This window comes from Sinohyriopsis cumingii, chromosome 13 (assembly GCF_028554795.1).
Source record: "Sinohyriopsis cumingii isolate HCF-2022 chromosome 13, ASM2855479v2, whole genome shotgun sequence".
Classification (NCBI taxonomy): domain Eukaryota; kingdom Metazoa; phylum Mollusca; class Bivalvia; order Unionida; family Unionidae; genus Sinohyriopsis; species Sinohyriopsis cumingii.
This window is the reverse complement of record NC_142973.1, coordinates 17,731,964-17,754,838: the sequence shown is the minus strand read 5'-3', so window position 1 is coordinate 17,754,838 and position 22,875 is coordinate 17,731,964. Positions and strand designations below refer to the sequence as shown.

Sequence of the window (22,875 nt, the reverse complement as noted above, 5' to 3'; positions counted from 1 at the left end):
ATGAAAATAAATAAAAATGTAGACAGATAGTTAATTTTAAAACCAACTAGATTAAAAAAAAAATTACTGAATTTTTATTCACAAGGTAACCAATATACCGTTAGGTGAGGTATTGCAAATATTGGAAGTGCAGCAGACATGGCTGAATCTTTCGTCTCGTTCAATCTGCAACAGTATTTAAAATGGTCATCCAAATTAGTTTGTTTGTTAATTGTATTTATTATTATGATTATTACTATGATTATTATTAATATTCACGTGTGCATTTTGTTATAACAGTGATTAATTTGCACCGGAAATGTAATGAGGAACTCTATATTGAGCAGGTGGTATACTAATTCTATCAGTCACACTCTTAAGAGTCATAGTAGTCTTGTCTGTCTGTTGAATACAGAAACTGGTGTAGAAGTTATCTTATTTGCAAATCCTTGACACAAAATGTTAAACAATGTTAACAACCACGCCGTCGTCGCCAGAAGTGTGTCTCCCCATCAAAACTACCGAAACATGTGAGCACGAACAGCATGCTTTTGAAACTATCTAATACAAATCGGACTAATGACTTGAATCTTAATGTAAACTATGAAAAGGATTCACCCACAAGAAAATATTAAATTATTTTACAGTCTGAGTTGCAATTGTGAAGCGGACTTCTACAACTGTCTAAAGTCGTCACCAGAGCCGGCAGCTTCAGAAATCGGTAAAATCTATTTCAACTTACTCAATCCAAATGTATAGCCTTCGCCCAGTTGCCAGTTTGCTTAGGAAGGTAAATGTAGCATGGAGAACTTAAATTCACTATTACAAATACAGATCAGAGAAAATCATATTTATTAATAATATACCTTAATGTCTCACAGAGGCGTAGCTATGATATTTTGCGCCCGGGGACGAACTATAAAATTGGCGCCCCAGCCCCCTCCCCGTTTAATCACATTTTTGAATATTACCCTTGTTTACTTATTATAATGTAACGTTGTAAGCTTCATTTTGGCGCCCCTGTACCTTGGCGCCCGGGGACATATGTACCCCCCCTGCCCCCCCCCCCCGCTACGCCTCTGATGTCTCATGTGCATATGAGTGCTACTATTCATACTGATACTACTTCTACGTCTTCCTCTGCTACTAATACAACAATAGCAAATACTTATGCAACTAAAACAGCAACTGCAAGTACTTCTACTATTCTACAATTACTCTAACTACTATCACCACCACCACCAACACCACCACCACCAACACCACCACCAAAACTCCTCAGAGTACTGCTACTTATGTTGCTAATCCTAGTACAACTATCATTACTAGTTCTCCTCGTACTATTACTACTAGTTTGTCATCATCAAAAAACTATTGTCTACTATTACTGCTAGCTGACCCTCATAAAAAGCTATAATCTCTACTAATATTGCTAACTGATCATCATGAAAAAGATATTATCTCTACTATTACTGCTAGTGTTCCATCATGAAAAAAGCTAATGTCTCTACTATTACTGCTAGTGTTCCATCATGGAAAAGCTATTGTCTCTACTATTACTGCTAGTGTTCCATCATGAAAAAGCTATTGTCTCTACTATTACTGCTAGTGTTCCATCATGAAAAAAGCTATTGTCTCTACTATTACTGCTAGTGTTCCATCATGAAAAAGCTATGTCTCTACTATTACTGCTAGTGTTCTATCATGAAAAAGCTATTGTCTCTGCTATTACTGCTAGTGTTCCATCATGAAAAAGCTAATGTCTCTACTATTACTGCTAGTGTTCCATCATGAAAAAAGTTATTGTCTCTACTATTACTGCTAGTGTTCCATCATGAAAAAAGCTAATGTCTCTACTATTACTGCTAGTGTTCCATCATGAAAAAAGCTAATGTCTCTACTATTACTGCTAGTGTTCCATCATGAAAAAGCTAATGTCTCTACTATTAATGTTAATTTATCATCATGAAAAGCAATCGTCTCTACTATTTCAGCTGATTGATCATCATAAAACAAACCACTGTCTCTACTATTGCTGCTAATTGATCATTATGAGAAAGCTATTGTGCTGACTATTACTGCCTGTTTATCATCAGCAAAAAGGTTATCTACTGTTACTGCTAGCATTTCATCATGAAAAAACTATTATCTCTACTATAACTGCTAGTTGATCATCATGAAAAAACTCTTGACGCTACTTTTACTGTTAGCTGATCATCATGAAAGAAAATGTTAGTAGATCATCATGAAAAAAGGTATTGTCTCAAATATTAACTGCTAGTTGATCATCATGAGAAAATCTATGGTCGATACTGTTACTGCTAGTTATCATCATGACAAAATCTATGGTCTATACTGTTACTGCTAGTTATCATCATGAGAAAATCTATGGTCTATACTGTTACTGCTAGTTATCATCATGACAAAATCTATGGTCTATACTGTTACTGCTAGTTATCATCATGAAAAGTTATTATCTGTACTGTTATTGCAGGTATTTCATTATGAGAAAAATATTTTCTCACCCACGCTACAGAGAAATCTTATCTAGCTGTTTTGCTAACCTTACTTTTCTTATCTCAGTCTAGTCATCTCAGTCCAGTCGTCTCAGTCAAGGTTTTCACGCTCTCAGAACTACTTTTTAAAAAAAAAAAAAGAAACCCCTGTTGTCTTCTGCTGTGCCTGACGTAGTTGTTTTAAAATCAACAACAACAACAAATTTATAACAAAAAACATAGTAACTTAATGTCAATCCATTTTTGAGAACACACCATACAAAAACATTTCGAGAGACACAAAGACACACGCATACGATGTCGAGCTTTTTGTTATTATGCTAGTTCGTTCCACACAGCATGGTCAATTTTATCCCTTATGCAGGCCTAGTTGAGTATATTTTCAGGTCAGCGTCATTAAATGTAGCTAAAGCTACCTAACTAGTTTTAAATACTGTGTGTGAAACAAATTATATACTGTTAGCTACATTTAATGACGCTGACCTGAAAATTTACTGTGCTACAGATAGAATAAAATTTTCAATGCTGTGTGAAATGAACTATGACAGAAAACACTGATCCATGCACATAGACTATAGACCTATACACTTCATAGCCTCCCAACTCTCTTAACAACTATGGAAAACTTAGTAACAGCCATAAATGTGTTATGTCAAACATGCTTTATTCTAATTTTGTTAAGCATCTCCACTGTGCCCCAGTTGAATAAAAAATATACCTATAATATTTAATGACAAATAATGCACTTACCAGCCAGAAGGAATCCTTTATCCGTCCACACATTAATCCATAAGCAAATTTCACTGTAGCACTTGCCATATTCCCAAGACAGAATTTTTTTTTTCTCCAAGAATCCGTGAACTTGAAAGTTTAGCAGATGGTTATCCGCTAGGGTCGGTATTTTGAGGGTCTTTTATACACGTGGGTAATTTTACAATCAATAGTAAGGACAACACAAGCACGTCAAAAACAGTTTCACCTCCTCCAAAGAAAAGGAGACATATACGATAGTGACACAGATCACTAATTACCTATGAATAATCTAATGCAACATGTTACTCTTCGTTACAGCTTGTACTAAGTATAACTACAGTAGAGATGAGTACCCAGTATCGTTTCATTATTTACAATATAACTTTTCAAAATTGGAACTGATGAAAATGAAACAGTTTATTGTAATAAATATGAATTGTTTATTGTGAATTTCATATAAAATCCATATATTAAATGTGATAATACCTCATTACTATGTGACGTTTTATGTTATTATTTTTCTTTGTTCGCGCGTATAAACTGTGTATTTTGGATGCGATGGTCACACTACAACCCTCATTAACTTATTTGTATTAATGAGCTGCGTGTAAACATTTGCACGTGAACTATATTACACTAGTGAAGAGTTATTTTTACTTTAAAGAAAAATATTGGGTGAGAAAAATAATCTACGTTGGGGTTTGGACTGAGACAAGGAAATCCCAGTCGCGGTGTTACATTATATGTCTCCCCACGAGGCTTGTCGAGTGGAGAGACATATAATGTAACCCCTTGACTGTGATTTCCGTGTCTCGGTCCAAACCCCAACATAGATTATATATGTATTGTAACGCTGCTTCATTTTAATTTTAAGATTGCCGTGATTATAATGTATTGTTACGCTACTTTATTTTAATGTTAAGATTGCCGTTATTATAATGTATTGTAACACTGTTTCATTTTAACGATAATTTTTGTCGTGATTATAATATATTTTAACACTGCTTCATTTTAACGATAAGTTTGCCGTGATTAAAATATCTTATATCTCAAGTTCATTTTTAAAAAGATAGTAGTTATTATGAATTACATTAAATTAAATTTGAGTATTGTAAATTGTTCATACTTAACACATGTTTGTTATATTTTTTTAATAAAAAATGCGTATCTGTAACTTTACAATTTAAAATGCAGCTGGATCATTAACTCGCATTTGAAATGCTAGCATACATGCTCTCTGTCTCTGTCTCTCTATCTGTCTGTCTGTCTCTTTCTCTCTCTCGTCCGCTTGACAAATAACAATTATTTAATATAAGTGACAACGCTAACATGGCAGTAACTAAAAGCGGCGCTAATGCCATACATGCCAGATACAGCGCCCTCTATGAGAAAATGGCCGATTTCACCTTCAGTATTTGACAAGTGATGCTCTGATTTACAGATATAGTAAATAAGGCAAACAATTCTGATTGAGTGTATGCTATAGCTCAGATTTTCCCTTCAAAACCAATTCTGCTATCCATACCTATATTTTTACGTCACCTGGTTCTAGATGTACTTGGTTAAAATTTAAATATTTTTCTTTCTTTTCACAAAGAAGAGAACTGCATCAGTACCTTGTAGGGGACTTTGTTCAATTTAATTTAATTTAATTTAATTTTTTTGTGAAATGAAAATAAGTTTTGACATGAAATTTTAAATACACACGAACACTATATTGATATTAACGATATTAACGTTCAATCTTAATGTATACAAATTAAATGCCGATATAAATTTGTAAAACATAAATAGTCTAAATGGCAACAAGAATTTATTGTATAAAATGTATTAAAAAAACATAATGTATGATGAATCATGTTAACATTTATTCTTTTGTTCAAACAAGAATATTTTCGTATACTGTGTTTTAAATGATTTTCTTTCAGCATAAGTGGACATTTTTGACATGTGTGAAAACTAGTTTGAGAAGTTATTTCTGATGTGACATAAATTATTTATTTTTAGCTATGTACAAAATAATTAATATTGTTAAATAAATTAATTATTGTACCTTTTAAAATAACACTACCTAAGCAAATCATAATTGTACGTGTGCGCAGAAGAATTGCACGTTAAAAACGTTTTTATTTCACATTTGTGAAAAACTTTTTAAGATAGGTTAGATAGATTGCTCCATAGGTAAACGTCAGTGTCAAATATATTATCACAAAATGCAAGCCAGCCCTGAAACGTTTGAAGCACCATCAGCCTGTACTGAACATAAGCAATGTTGTTATAAATTGTATAAAATAAAAAAATAAAAATGTAAAAAATTTGTTTGGAATTGATATTGCCTATTAACTGCAATTCGAAACACGTGTATAAAATCTTGGTTAGAAAGCTTCAAGGCAGCTCTGTCTTGAAACATATTGGTCATAAGCTAACTAGACGCAACAAACTTACAATCTTATATACATTTATCCTCTTCCGTTTCGATTTCTGTCCCTTAACCTGGCATTTATGCAGCGACATGAACACTACTAAATTTGAAGACAGAAAAAAAAAATACAAGATCGTGCTCTGAGATTTGTGTCAGGTAAGTTCACAAGCAGCTATCATAAACTTTAACTTATGGCAAAAATGCCGAACGTAAAGTTGCTCAGACGTCGGTTTATGGCTTTTAAGGCTCTCAAAATACTGAATTTATATGCTCCCAAATTTGTGGACGTTTTAATGTGTTTTAAAACAAATGAATACAATTTGACATATTCAAATATCTTTGCTTTTCTCTCTTTGTCTTATGTACTATCAAGTGATCTACTGTTAGCTCCTTTCTTTTTAAATAAGGGGTAATCTGCATTGCGCCATGCTTTTAGTCCTTATTTAGTACTTCTACCTTTATTTGAAATTTAAATTTTGACCAATAATTTAAATATTTTTTAAAATCTTAAACTGTGTTTCTTTAAATTTATTCAGATACTAAATCTACTTTTACTCATTGACTTTTTAAAATTTTAAAATGCTTTTCTTACTCATGTCTTAATTCAGGCGTTGTGTCTTGTCCGATTTGTGTGTATATATATATATATATATATATATATATATATATATATATATATATATATATATATATATATATATATATATATATATATATATATGAAATTGCATAGATTTTATAAAATGTCATACCAATAATAATGTATCCATTATGTAGTATTGTGATTGTCAAAACGTTTAGTACATATTGTGAATTAATTAGCAAGTGACGACATATTTTGAAACTAAACAAGGTTCGTTTATTTAGTTTTTTATTTTATTTTTTTATTTTTATTTATTTATTTTTTTTTGTTTCTTTTCACAAACATTTATGAAAGAGGTCGGCTCGTGCTTTTGTGTTGGATATTTGTCTTAATGTCATTTGGAATGTCCCAGTTAAGTTTTAGGTTGCTAATTCTTAGCAGAACGCATATAATTATTTGTCCTATTTGGTGATGATCTTTAATGTAATATTTAAGAGAAAAAGAAAACGCAAACCTCAACAGTAATGAATTTTTAACTTATCATAGACTATTAAGCTACTATTAAGTCGATCCAGCGCGTGATATATTCTGTAATGTGTTTTCGAGGATTATATTCAATTTGTGTACGTAAAGTAGGAAAGACAGTTCACTGGTCGAGTGTAACGCATGTAGGAAGAATATTCGCACGGCCAGAACGTACATCAGCTGTACAAGACTGTTCACACGGCTGCCGTGAACTGTACTTGACCTCGTATCAAAACAAAAAGTCGGAAGTCAATATGAAACTGAATTTTAAATGAGTGAATATTTTAAATCAAATTTAGTCGAAAAATTTAAAACTTTGGTCAGCATTAATAAGCTAAACATTGAATTTTGTAAAATACATTTTATAAATTTAATTTTTGATATTATGACAAAAATACTGATTGTATTTGATCCAACTGCAGGACCATGTAGTGAAATGAATTTGGAAACTGGACTCCTTCGTACAGAACCATGGAGGTAGTCATTGCAAGAATTCGCATTGGTCATATACATATAACCCACTCCCACATACTAAAAGGCAAAGACCCACAAGAGTGCGTTTCTTGCAATGAACCATTCACTGTTAAGCACTTTATGATCAAGTGTTTCGACTTGCAACCTACGCGCGATCATTATTACACTGTGCATGACATGAAGGAACTTTTTGATACAGTAAACATCACTTGTATTATAGAATTCCTGAAAGAGGTGAACATGTACTTTAAGCTATAACTTTTATGCCATCACCTGGAGCATCTTTTATGTAATGTTTTTACCATCCCTTATTTTCAACAACTTTTCATCTGTCTTTATTAACATATACCATTTACATTCCCTGTTGATGGGGAAGTTTTATATGTTACCCTTGACAAGCTTATCGTTATACTTTCAACTGTTTGGTTTTGATATTGCTGGTCGATATAAAACCTTTAATCATTTTCAAATGATCATACATATAACCTTTTGTATGACACTAAATAGCGTAAAAGTGCTGGTGCACTGTAAAAATAACAATCAATCAATCAGTCATGCAATGAATTTGAAATACTTTCAGATGCTTTGATCATTACTCCTTTGTCTGTCATTATGACATAATTTTTATGTCATAATGTATTATTACACATGGTACATTATATAAATATGGGTAAATTAATGCAAATATCACAGCATCTTCAAGACAGTGTCTTTGCTGCAGTTACATAGACATGCAAATTGTTTTTATGGAAGTTAGTATACTGTTGCTGTGTGAATAGTCACTTTCATTCAGTATTTTCATTCTCTTTCCCATACCAAATAAAACTGATTGACTTGGCATTAAATTTCTGAAAATAGGTTTGATTACATAATCATAAATCTCTTATTCTAATAAAATGTTAAGTGCTATTTTGGTAAGAAACCATGGAGTAGGCTTGGCCCAGCAAACCATAATATTCTTGTGCATCTCCCAAATGGGACAGCAGTAATACAAGACTTAATTGAATCTTTTTCAGACTCGAAGGGGAAATGAATATTATTGAGGCTAAGATTAAGTAATTCCTAAAGTCATTGTAATCATTTATGTATTTAGATTCAGTGTTATATGATTGGCAAGCCATTCTGTTAAGAATGCAAATAATGATAACCTGGATCCAAGTTGTTGTCTCACTGAATTGCTCACATTATTGTTTCCTTGAAGTAACCTCAAATATTTTGGTCCATTGACAGACCATAATCATAATAATTAGGTTTGTGCACATAGATATAGTAGTTGTTTGTTTTTCTGGGATGGGGTGAGGGTTATCTTGTTGGTGGTTGTTTAAATTGGATACAAGGGTTTGCAACTGATTTTACATATTCTGATCACTCACCAACAGCTAGGAAGACTGTATTTATTCCAAGGCTGAATTAATGAGGAAGAAAAACTAATTTATGCAAATACACAATTTATCATTTAGTTTTTGAAAGAGTAGTTAAGAAAACATGGGTATTTATTATAAAATAAATGCTGGTGGATAATGAGGGAACACTAAAGTTGAATGAAAGCAAGATCCGGAATGCAAAATTCCATATAGGTTGATGTTTCCATGGGATATTTGTTCACATGATAAAACATTTATTGCAGTATGTGAGGAAAGTATGACAAAGTTAAGGTGTCCTTTTAAAATGTTGTATGTTTTCTAAATTTGGAAGGTGAGGGGCACTGTCCCCTGCCCATGGGATCCTAGATGCGGCACTGAATCGGTGATTCTGCCAGACTAGTATAAATTCAGACCAAGCCTTTTGATATTTTAAAATTGATTTCTAAATGTGAATGAATTTAGTGGATAACTACGTTTCATCGGTCATTGCCATAGCTGCAAAAACAACATTACTAACATAATCACCAAACACTAAGTCACATCCCATACCGGAAAAGGTTGGAATGTTTCTGTATAATTTGAGATTTTTTATTGTTGGCATTACCATAAGTCTGGTCCAACTGTAAACAATGTAGACCCTGATCTGCTGTCAGTGCATTTTTGTTGTTGTTCTTCTGATTAGGCCTTATAAACAGCATAGATCCAGATCTACCATTGTATTATGTGATGACAGATCTTGGTCTAGACAGCTTGTAGTTGGATCCAACTTATTAGTGAGTTTATACAAAATTTAGAAACCATGTTAATATCTTTACCTATAATTTCAAATGAAATTTTCACAAAATAATAACATACAGTTGAAAACAATTCTTCACACATCCATTATATCTTGACAAAATAATTTTATAAAATGTAACATATTGAAAGATAACCACGAAATATATATTTATTGGAACAGATGGAAGTGTTGCAAATCTTAGCCACTCTTGTAAGCATCCTTAACTGAGACCACAGAGTGATGGAAGTATTTTTGAACATCAGCTTAATGCCAGATGCTTTTTATTAATATTCTTCTAAACTCCTTGATACATTCTCATTGTGCCTAGCATGAATCATTATGAAGCTAAGACAATTTGTTCTACATCATTCTCACTCACCCATTGAATTTATAGTCAAGGTCACGTCAGAGAAAATTTGCATTACGGCTTTAGTTAAAGTTTTCTAATTTGCTTATATCTACTAAATATAGATTTAATTCATACTTGGAATGAATACATACAAAGCTAAGATAATTTATTATGTGACACATATAGCTTGCCCAATTGATCTTTGGGTCAAAGTAACAATTTTCAAATGATTTTGATTAATGTTTTGGTTATTTTCATTTTGTGCTAAACCCCATGATGGACTGTTATTATTCTTGGGATGAATAATTATGAGGTAAAGATATTTAATTCTTTGACACACAAGCTGGCCCAGTGGAATTAGGGGAATATTGTAATGATCTGCATGCATTCTTTTTAATTTTTATAAAAACTTGTATGCTCTTAAATGAATGGAGATTTTACAAACATTTGTCAAAGCAGTATAAAAAGTTTACAGTTCCATCTGATGTCTTATGCCACAGAGTATGCATGATTGTAAATAAAGGTAGAACATTTTTTTAAAAGTTGATGTTGAATAAATAAAGTTTAAACCTGTGATGATTAACAGTGTATGCCATAATGCTAGAACAGAAAATGCCAATTTCGCAGCCATTTCTTTCTTAATGTTGTAGATGCATAACTACATTCAGATTGTTTGATGTACCAATTATATTCACTTATAAGTCGAGACCAGCTGCACCAAACCCACAATGGACAGGCAGGTCTTGGTCTGCGCAGCATGTTAGGAGCAATCAATAGAATAAATAACATAGACCATGATCTGCTAGCACATGTGATGGCAGAGTATATACGGTAAATTAATCTTCTTTAAACAAGCAGGAGCAAGATAATTGAAATTGCATTAGTGAGAACAAGCTCAGAGCATACAATTAGAATATGAGAAACACATTTTTAGGTATCAAAATATAGTTGTATAGTATTAATTGTAACACTGAATAATTGAACCCAATTAGCCATAAAGGTAGAAAGAAAAATATAAGAATTTAAACTTTTCGCTGTGCAGATGTAACTGGATAAATTACATTAATTTTTTGCCTGGATTTATTGCAGCTGTCAGTGGACCTGATGTACCTGGTAATATGGATGGAGATGTCCAGCAGTTTTCTGTTGATGGACATGCAGATAGTTTGGTCCAGGCACTATATGAACTATGGCAGAAAGATATACTGTGTGATACTGCCATTAGTATTAAAGGACACTTGCAGACAAAGGTATAAAAGTGGAGTGTATATTTTATGGTGTGAGGTGGAAAAAGGCACTTTTCTAAGACAATGAACATAATATTTCAATATATTTCATTTGTATGTTGCATGACATCATACAAAGAAGAAAATAAAAATGTTAGGGACATATTTTCCTTGGGAGATACTTGTAGTTTTGTATTTATGTGTATTTTTCATGAAATAAAATATTGGTAAGATCAAGGTTCCAAGATTTTTATTTTTAAATTGGTTATGAATAAGAGGAAGTAATCTTCCAGTTCTTGACTAGAAAATTATTAATCTTCAAATCAAATTTTTTTTGGTTTAATTTCTTCTTTTAATTTAGGATTGTGATGTTGCATCAGAAAATAGAATATCTTATCACTGGTTTGTATTGTCTAACCTGTCAAGTATAGGCAAGACGAATTGCTTACCTCACAGTGTTGTGTGCCAGATCATACCGTATTTACCGTATATATTAGGACAAGATAAAATAATATTTTTTTTTCCTGTCCCAGAACTTATGGTGAATTTTTTTTCCACCCAGGTCAATTGTCTCAAGATTTAAGAAACAAAATCAATTTGTATTGCATTTGTCTCCCCCCGGACGTTGCAACAAAATAGGTAAACAAAACGCTTATTTGATAATAAAAGAAAAGAAACTAACCTTGTATTGTTATCATTTATTCCTTTTTTTTCAACATGAGCATTAAAGAATAAAATATAACCACTGAATCCATATATGTAGCATAGGCTTCCATACTGTAGCATGTATCGCTTATGTCTAATAACACATGCCATTGACATGAACATTGAGAAACAAACTGTGTTTGGTTGTGCTCAAAGGTTTGAATATGTTATCTGACTGAAAACTGGATCCAACAAAATTGAAGATATGATGGAAATAATTAACCGATTATCTTGAAGAAAACTGTCATTCATGCATGACATGGTGTTAAATGCAAAATAATTGAGATTGAATTATATCCAGGTCTACTGTATGACAGTATCTCGCAAATAAAAATCATTCTTTGAAAACATATTCACTCGAGAGTAAGTGACAATCTTTTTGCCTGCACGGGTTACAAAAGTATCATTACTATTTATCTGAAGACATCAATGCTCCTTGTATTAATTAAAACTACAGATGCAAAGTGCATAGAAGCCTGGGTGGTGAATAAACACAGCTGGCAGCAAGCAGTAAACTCATTCTTTGAACTTACTGACAGGTAATCAAAGACAAAGGTAATTTTTATTACAAAGCAAGCCAACCTCAGAGGCTGACTTTGGTTACTTTTATTTTTTAAAGGATATCAATGCAAAGGTTATTTTATTGCAAAGCAAGCTGACCTCGGAATATGACTATGGATTCTTTTAAATTTGCTGCTTTTTTTTTTTTGAATATACAAAAACGGCTGAGATATGGAAACAAACTTTGGTTCCTTTTCACTGGTATTCATGGGAATTTTGAAAATAAATTGAAACAATGGAACAAATTTTAAAGTGACACAATATAGTGCTTTATGCACAGGCATCCATGACCCAGCATCACCCAGAGTATTTGGAGAAAATAAAATAATGTAATGAATTCGTGCAGGCCAAAGAGAAGCAGATGATTTCACAAACAAGAGGGAAATAACTGATATATTGAAGACAACTGTCATTCATGTATGACACAGTGTTAGGTGCTAAATAACCAAGATTTAATTGTATCCAGATCTACTGTATGACAGGATCTTGCAAATAAAAATCAATAATTGAAAACACATTCAACTGAGTGCAAGTGACAATCTTTTTGCCAGCACAGGTTACAAAAGTATCATTACTATTTACCCACAGACATCAATGCTCCTTTGTATTAATTATAACTAAAGATGCCAAGCACATAGAAGCCTGGGTGGTGAATAAACAATAACTGGCAGTGAGCAGTAAAGTCCTTCTTTGAATTTACTGACAGGACATCAAAGACAAAAGTTATTTTTATTGCAAAGCAAACCGACTTTAAATACTCTGAAGCCGTTTTTTCTTTTTAAAGGACATCAATTCAAAGTTATTTTATTGCAAAGCAAGCTGACCTTGGAAGCCGACTATGGATTCTTTTAAGTGTGCCAATTTTATTTCTTTTGGAATATACAAAGATGGCTGAGATAAGGAAGCTAACTTTGGTTCCTTTTCACCGGTATTCATGGTAATTTTGAAAATGAATTGAAACAATTGAACAGTTTTTAAAGTGACACAATATAGTGCTTCGTGCACAGACATCGATGACCCAGCATTGCCCAGAAGATTTGGAGAAAATAAAATCATGTGATGAATTCTTGAAGGCCAGAAAAGAACCAGATGAATTTGCCAACAATATGATCATTAACATGGATGAAATCCTTATGTACTTTCAATGCATTCCTGGACAGGCTGACGATAAGATGGGTGTCAAAAGTATGAGAATTAGACTGGTGCAGATTTGACAAAAATCTGACTCTAGTCCTTGCAGTTTCCACTTTAGGTGATGTGTTGCCTCTAACAATTTTTCACGGTATGAGACAGCTAAAAAAAAATATTCATGCATTGAAAGAATGGATCATATGTGTACATGAGAAGGGTTGTGTTGGTGAGAAGCTGCTGTAGTGGATTAAAGAGTTTTATCTCAAGTAGACAATTTTATATTTTTTTAAACAAAATTTAAGTTGGAGTGCATTGTCCAATATGTAATTTTGGAATGATTTAAAAGGTGCCCTCCAACAAATTGTGACTCGAAAAAATGATGTGTCCCAGAACATACAGTGCACAACAAAATTACTTTTAACATTAATTTATGGTGTCCCAACATATAGTGTCCCAAAATATATGGTAAATACGGTAATGTGTCACACTAAAACAAAACTTTGGACTCAAAAAAAGATTTTGTTCATAAAAACATGATTCCAGTAAATCCTTGAGAAAAAAGTGAGAAGCCATCTTGACCACTCTGTAAGCAGTAGCTTATAAATGGTAGCTTAACACCTAATGCCATGGAAAATGTTGAACTATGGTCAGTTAAATCAGTTAATATGTTCTGAAAATAAGATGAAGGTGGTCAGTGATAACCACATTTACACAGATTGCTTGATTGACTAATGGTAGCATGGGTGACTATGTGTTTGATAGTCCTTTCAGGATTGCTGTGGGAGAGTAGTTGCAGCTTGTTTGCATAGGTAAAGTACACAACTGGAACAACCCAGTTCATTTGAAGCTAAGTAAATCAGAAATGGATTTTAAAGAAACAAAAGTTCATTGCCTTGAATGTGAATTATTAAACCATTATAATTCAAGGTTATTGGCTAGTTTGTGATCAACAGCAAACTTTCTTTGAGTGAGATTTACTGACTCCATAAAATGCAGAACATTATTGTTTCAATAGCAGGAATGATAAAGCTATGAGCAGTTTAACATTGGGAGTGTGATTCATTTATGAAAGCAAAAAGTCAAAATGCTATATGATTCACAAAAGACACTATCACCTTCAAACCCAATACCAGCCTACTGAGGGCAGCAAAGACTATATGTTTAAGACTGCCTTGCACAGTCAATTAGATGTTAAAGACAAAACTTATTTTTTGTTTTTTATATAATGTTTTTGCATTTTGTGGTTTATATGGTAGTGTGGGCAGAGTGCTCTTCTTAAAATGCACACACTGTCTTTTAATATTCAGAGACTCGTCCACTAAAACACAATAATATGAGAGATGATGGATATATTTTCTATTATTCCCCATTCACTTTACAACCTCATGCTTAACCTACTCCCTCACAATTAAAAATGCACATACTGATTTCCAGATACATCCTCTAGTCCAGTAACTGTGTACTGGTAACATTTATTTACCAAATATAAGTGTATATGTGACGCTTAACAAATATACATGTATATGTGACACTTAACCAATATACATGTATATTTGACACTTACTTACCAAATATTCATGTATCTCTGACACTTGTGTACCAAATATACATTTGTATATCTGACACTTACCAAGTATACATGTAAATGAGACATTTTTAAAAAAATATACTCGTATATGTAACACTTACCAAATATACATGTATATGTGACACTTACTTACCAAATAAATTATAAAATAAATATATATATGTATTTACCTCCTGTATCCAAGGCATTGAGACAAATGACCTGGGTGGAAAAAAATTCACCATATATATATATATATATATATATATATATATATATATATATATATATATATATATGTAAATATATATATGTATATGTATAAATATATGTATTTCATTAGAAGACCTTTATTACTTTATAGACAATTTAAACAAATTACATCCAACAATAAAATTTACATTCAATGTCTCTAAAACTAAAGTTTCATTCTTGGACGTTGATGTCATGAAAAATGAAAATAATGAAATTACTACCATGGTTCATGTTAAAAACACGAAAATTCATCAATATGAATATTCGTCATGCCATCCTAATTCATGTAAAAATGGGATACCATATAGTCAAGCAAAAAGATACAGAAGAATTATTTCAGATGATGCTGTTTTTAAATCATCTTTGACAGAGCTAGGTCAGCATTTTTTAAATAGAAATTACCCTGTTGACATCATTAATACTGCTTTCCAAAAAGTATCTTCTCTTACACAGCTTGAATCTTTACAATATAAAATTAAAAATAGAAATGAACATATCATTCCTTTTGTTATTGAATATAATCCAAGTTTGCCTAATATAGGTAAGATTATCAATACATATTGGGATTTATTAAAATTATCATGTAAAGCAAGTGTTAAATTGTTACACGAAAGCAAACCCACACTTGCTTATAAAAGGACTAAAAATCATAAAGATTTCAAAACTAATTCCAAATTAGAAAAGCCATCATATAAAATAGGATCATCAACTAAATTTAATAGACCTCGATGTTCACACTGTTCATTTATTAATGAAAATGCTTCTTTCAATAGTAATAATACGAAAGAAACTTTTAATATGCGTTGTGACATTAATTGTGCAACATCAAATGTTATTTATTTGATAACATGCAAAAAATGTGGCATCCAATATGTTGGACAAACCAGTCAACAAATATCTAAATGTATGAACCAACATAGATATAAAAAATTATATCGATCAATCATTTTCATCTCATGTTGCCGCACATTTTAACAAAAATTCCCATACACTGCAAGATTTCTCCTTCCAACCTATTGTTAAAGCTGATTCTGAAATGGAACGTCTACTAAAGGAAACCTATTGGATTCACCATCTTAATATGGTATATCCAAAAGGTCTAAATTCAAAAACACTATATGACATTTAGTAATTTTTTATATTTTTTTTTCTGAATTATGTCCCCTGTTTACAATTAGATATGAATATTTCATATTATTTTACTTTGCAGAAAATCTTTTTGGTGAAAGTATAATCTAATAACATAAAAATAAATTTACTTATTCTTTAAAAATGAAAGTGAATTTGTAAATTAATTTTCCGTATAAAATAATTAATTATTTATAAAATACTTGATAGTAAGCGCTTTGCACACCATATTTTTATTATATAAATTGAGTTCTGATAACTTCTTTAACAGTTGTAAAGATTATATTAGTATATATGTTCTATATATTTATCTTTATAATTTTGTTATTTAATTTTTTTTTTATTTTTTATTTTTTGTTATTATTGATTTTTTTATTTATTTATTTTCTATACCTCTAATAAGTGTGTATCATACATAATAAAAATATTACTAAAACTGTTTATCTCTATTTATTAATAAATATTACTTACCAAATACACATACATATGTCACTTACCAAATATATATGTACATGTAATGCTTAACAAATATACATGTATATGTTACACTTACTTACCAAATAGGGGCCCCGAGTGGCCGAGTGCTCTAAAGCGCTCTCCGTTACGGATCACTGTTATCTCACCTCTGTCTGCGTGGGTTCGAGTCCAGGATTCAGCCAATGTGGGTATGTGAGAAAGCTTGCCAGTAGCTTCTCGTGGGTCGGAGGTTCTTCCCGGGGGTTTCCCGGGTTCTTCCTCCACCATTAATACTGGCCGCCATACATAGCCTATCGCGTGCTGAAAAATGGCGTTAAAACCCTACAACAACAACAACAACAACTTACCAAATATAGATGACACTTAGCAAATATACATGTATATGTGACACTTACCAAGTATACATGTATATGTAACACTTATTTTCCACATATACATGTATATGTAACACTTACCAAATACACTTGTCTATGTGACACTTTCTTACCAAATGTACATGTATGTGTGACACTTACCAAATATACATGTATATCTGACACCAAATATACAAGCATATATGACACCAAATTTACATGTATATGTGACACCAAATATACATGTTTATGTGACACTTACTAAATATGCATGTATACATGACACTTAACAAATATACATGTATCTGTGACACTTACCAAAAAATAAGTGCATATGTGGCACTTAAACACATATATTTGTATGTTTGACACTTAACAATATACATGTATATGTGACATGTGTATATGTGACACTTATTTACCAAATATACATGTATATGTGAAACCTACCAAATATAAATGTATGTGACATTTATCAAATATACATGTATATGTGACACCAAACCAAATATATTTGTAGATGTGAGACATACTTAACAAATATACACTTATATTTGACACATTGATCAAAACATCATGGAGCAAGATAGACACGTTTATATTTACCATAGGTGTACTGTTTACAAGGAGCCTCAATACGATATTCTTCGAATTGCTGTTTTGGTCATTTAATGAGTTTAATATTACTAAATTTAAGGGTGAAAACGGTGAAAAAGAATACCTTGTAATCGTTTAATTATTTTCAGTAGAATTAAGCTTTATAAGTTGATACAGCTTCATCTGGTACAGTAGAGTCTTTCTGTCCAAATGATATGTACTACAGAACTGTTCTTGAATGTAAAGCTAGCATTGTTTTATTATCAGTTACAAATTTGGTACATTGACCTGAGTATCCCTTTAAAAAAGTTGGCGTGAATGCAGATAAAACATTTTGTCACTAAAGAACATGTACTAAATACATATTTCAATGGGGTATATCGTTTAAGCCAAATATTGAAATAAATTATGTCTATATTCGGCGAATCTTCCTAGGTATGCATCATTGCATCATTATCATCATCTATTAAAACTGAATAGAAGTAACTACTATTATCCAAACTTATTTGTGCAGTAAGTATCTGTGATGTGAATGTATTTACTGTTCATTAAAGTCTCTAATTTTTTAAAATCAATTTATTAGAAGTTGCATCAAAGTACAATTGCATCTTATTCATACACCTCCCCCTTGATAGCTCATGCACAATAGGGTCCAAAAAATAGACTGCACTATTAATGAGGACACAAGGTACTGAGGGACCTCCAAAAACTAAGTGATCCATCCACGCTGAACATTGACCAAATCATGGGACGGGGGTGGGGTGGGGATGGAGGTGGTAAATGTACTGTTTATTGGGTGGTAACTTGTTCTATAATTGCATAGAAAATGCTTATCCATAAAGCACCTTTTTCTAATGAAGTTTTTTAAAATTCTATATAAATTACATTTCTTTTCAATATGCCCAACATCTGAAAGATCATTAACATTATTCCAACCTGTTTCAAACAACATTCACATGTACACAAGAACATTTGTGCATTATGTCACTGTTTCGTGTTGTTGTTGATTAGTATGGTTTCCTGTTTCATAAATAGCTATGAAGTTTGAAGCAGGGAATCTCTGAAATAAGGACTAGACTAACCATTGATACACCATGAAACAAGATTCCTTTTCCAAGATCTAGTGACATTTATTTTGTGAAACAATCGTTTACATCAAAACTAAATTTTTGTATTGCACAGGTGCGAGTTATTGAGGGAGTGGTGTAGTTGTTTTTTTTTGTTTGTTTCACTTGTACTGTATTGCACATAGGTGAACACTTCATGTCTGTAAATGTGACAGCTCTGGTGGCCTAATGGTTAGAACATCTGCCTTGGAGGTAATGTAGCTTTAACAGTTTTAGTTATATTGAAATGATGTCTGCAGTGTGGCTGTTTATAGTGATGTTTAGCACTCGGGCAACATGCCACGGACATGTGGCAACCTGTCCCACCCAGTCACATTATTTTGACACCAGGCTGAGCAGTCCTAACACTAACCTCTTAATGCTGAGTGCCAAGTGAGGCAGCTGTTGGTACCATTTTTACAAGTCTTTGGTCTGACTCAGCCGGGGTTCGAACTCACGACCTCTCGCATCTGAGGTGGATGCTCTAACCCCTTATTTCACTGGAGCGGTCCATCTGAATACAAGGAGATATGGTTAATAAATAATAAATGAGGTTCTGATTTCACTGAAAACATTGGAAATAGCATGACAATTAAAGGGAAACATTGTAACTAATATGGAAATTAAAGAAAACATTGGAAATAGTATGGAGATTAAAGGGAATCATTGGAAATAGCATGACAATTAAAGGGAAACATTGTAACTAGTATGGAAATTAAAGAAAACATTGGAAATAGTATGGAGATTAAAGGGAATCATTGGAAATAGAATGACAGTTAAAGGGAAACATTGTAACTAGTATGGAAATTAAAGAAAACATTGGAAATAGTATGGAGATTAAAGGGAATCATTGGAAATAGAATGACAGTTAAAGGGAAACATTGTAACTAGTATGGAAATTAAAGAAAACATTGGAAATAGTATGGAAATTAATGGGAAATAATGACAAATCAATGTTCAGTACAACATGCACTTTTATGAAAAATCATCTGTGGAAAAAGAACATCGATAATACTGCTTGATGCAGAGCATCATGTACATTTCAGAATAGATGTAGGTATATGTTTGTACTTACATGTACATTGTAGTTAAGCAGTTTCTTGTATGCATGCTCTACCACGGATCAGGGTTTGTGGAACATCCAAGAAATTCTTTAAACACATATGTCTGTGCATATGCCCAACCTGGATGTTGATAAATACCACTTGCAGTTTGTATGCTACACTTTCTTTTGAGTATGCATAACTTGGATATCGATAAATAACTTTGGCATTTTCTATGCTACATGTTTTGTCTGTGGGTATGCTTAGCTAGGATATTGATAAATACCACTTTGCAGTTTGTATGCTACACTTTCTTTTGGGTATGCATAACTTGGATATTGATAAATGACATTTGCATTTTCTATGCTACATGTTTGTGGGTACGCTTAGCTAGTTTATTGATAAATACTACTAGCCTTTTTTATGCTACATGTTTGTCTATGGGTACATTTAGCTAGGATATTGATAAATACTACTAGCAATGTTACTATTGTAGTTTTTACAGGTAAAGGTATGAAAATGAAACCTGCTATGGTAAGGTTTAAGGCATCAAGGTGTCTTAGTTTGTCCACTGTATTGACTTACAGCTGTAATGCAATAGAATGAGTGATGGGTTCCATAAAACCCACCATGGCTGCAGTGAAATCTCAAAGTTCTACTAGATTGAGTGGATACCTAACAAACTTGGACATCTACTCATAGTGGACACTTGATCCCTTACACCCTGTGTCTGTATCCATGGTTTTGAGTGGGCAATCTGAAATCCATCATAATGTACACTTGATACACAAAGGAAGGTCACTATGACCAACATTCTTCTTCATTTTACTGGCTAAGGTTACATTTTTGCATTAGGTCATGATCATCAAGGTCTTTTGTACCCTGTGTATGTACTGTTATATGCCTTGACAAATGAAACTTGCTGAGGGGTGCATTTAAATGAGTACTACACCCTTGTGATGAAAATTGGTCACTGTGACCATTAGTTCATGCTTTGCTGACTTTCAAATTTATTTTACAGTTTATTTCTTAAGGTCTGTTCATGCTAAAATCATACACTAAATTAATGTTTGCATCTCTTTTAGCATCATACCCTTACCATAAAATAGTGTCACCGTGACCTACATTTCACATTTTACTAGCTTATGTTAAGTGTTTGCATTTAGCTCTTGATAACTTAGTTTCCTTTTGTACCTTGTGAATATATATTGTTATACCATGAATTCATTAATTTTTGTGAGGGGATGTATCTTGTTCAGTACAACACCCTTATCACAACAGTAGGTCACTGTGACCCATATTTCTTGCCTCACTGCCCTGGATTCAGTCTCAAGCAGTGTTCATGCCAGAATCATCAAACTAGAGATTTAATATGTTCCTAATAGTAGCACACCCTTAAAACTAAAGAACATGATGTGCCACATCTAACATTTTACCAAATACATGTAGCATTTTACTTTTTTTTCACGACTACATTAGTATTTGATCTGGTGAATAATACTGCTGTACCTGGAATTATGAAATGTGGTGAGGATGTATCTTGTTGAGTGCTACACCAATCATTTTAAAAGTAGGTCATTGTGACATATATTTCATATTTCACTGACTTTGGTTAAGTTTAATATTTGTATTATATTTATTTATATTTTTGCATATATTTATTTGATTGTATACATCTCTTTTGATATCACACCCAGACCAAGAAAGGTGACTGTGACTATTATTTCACATTTATCTGGCTTAAGTTGTTGCATTTAGTTTATGACTATATGTTATTGGCACGTTCTGTGCATACTATTCTATATAGAATCATGGAACATGGGCATCCATCTTAATGAGCACTACTTCCTCATTTCAGGCATGGACTGTATATCAACCATATTTTTTATGCTTTACTGATTTGGGTTAAATGGTGTTCATTTTTCTGGCACAGTTCATACTAGAATCATTTAATTAATGAAGCTATGTATCTCTCTATGGCGACTGTACCACAACATTGCAACAAAAGAATGTGACCTGTAATTCATCGTTTACTGTCTTTGACATACTGTCCAACCTGGGACCTTGAAACTTGGAAAAGTTCTACATTCTTTTTTGCAATTGAAGTCTCTGTGACCCATATTTCATGCTTATTTACTTCTGTCAAATTTTTATTTCATGGGTATTCTGTATATCCTGATAATGTAACTTGACACTTGGTAATTAGATGTATCTCTGTTCCTACTGAACCCATGTACCGCTGGTTGTCACTCAAACCCAGTGACTTTCACCCAGTAAAATATGGCTATTAGGGGCAGACAATAAAAATAGTGTTTCAAGTAGATATAAAGTAGAATGTCTCATAAAAAACACACTAATCTGGGTTTTTTTAAAAATCAACTTGTCACCTAAGTTTACTTTGATATGATAGAAAGAATATTCTTTAATTTGTTGTCATTTTATGTCAGCATAATACTGGCCAATTTAAAGTCCAGATTTCAAATTTTAAAATGATTAAAAGTTCAGCTGTAAAAGTTAAAGTTTGCAAAAAACATTTTTGTTAGAAAAAGATCAAAGATCACTGTAATATGAATTTAGTTTCTGCGTAATAATATTTACAATGGAAACTACTCTAAGTATAGAGGTGTACTCATTTATAATACTCTGGTTCCTGCAGTGACAGCATTTGCAGGGGCTTCAAGGATGTTAAGATTGTGTTTAAAGTTTTGTGTCAGAGTTTATGAAGGTCAAGAATAATTTTATGACAGGGATACATTACAGTATGCATTGCATGTGAGCCATGACATTCCATTGCACAGAACCCTTTTTACCCCCCTCCCCCCCCCCATATGTAATGGTTGGAGATTGGGTGAAAATGTTGCTATCTCTATGCCTGCCTAGAAACATTTTCTTTTCCAGAGCATAACACAAGAGCCATTTAAGGTATCTATGAAAATCGGTGTGCACATTGCACTTGTGATCAAGATATACCGTTTGAAATTCA

The 22,875-nt window shown here is 32.4% G+C and overlaps 1 protein-coding gene across 2 annotated transcripts in view; it reads left to right on the top strand.

Annotated features, from left to right (window-relative positions):
- Positions 1-6,652: 6,652 nt before the first annotated feature.
- Positions 6,653-22,875, top strand: part of LOC149784998 (uncharacterized) — a 36,150-nt gene continuing 19,927 nt past the window's right edge. Inside the window, exons 1-2 of one of the 2 annotated variants that reach the window (XM_089978694.1) lie at positions 6,653-6,774; positions 10,833-10,993. In XM_089978694.1, coding sequence (XP_089834820.1) covers positions 10,862-10,993 — 132 coding nt within the window. In that variant the 5' untranslated portion in view covers positions 6,653-6,774; positions 10,833-10,861. The other variant, XM_089978695.1, reaches the window with a different exon arrangement.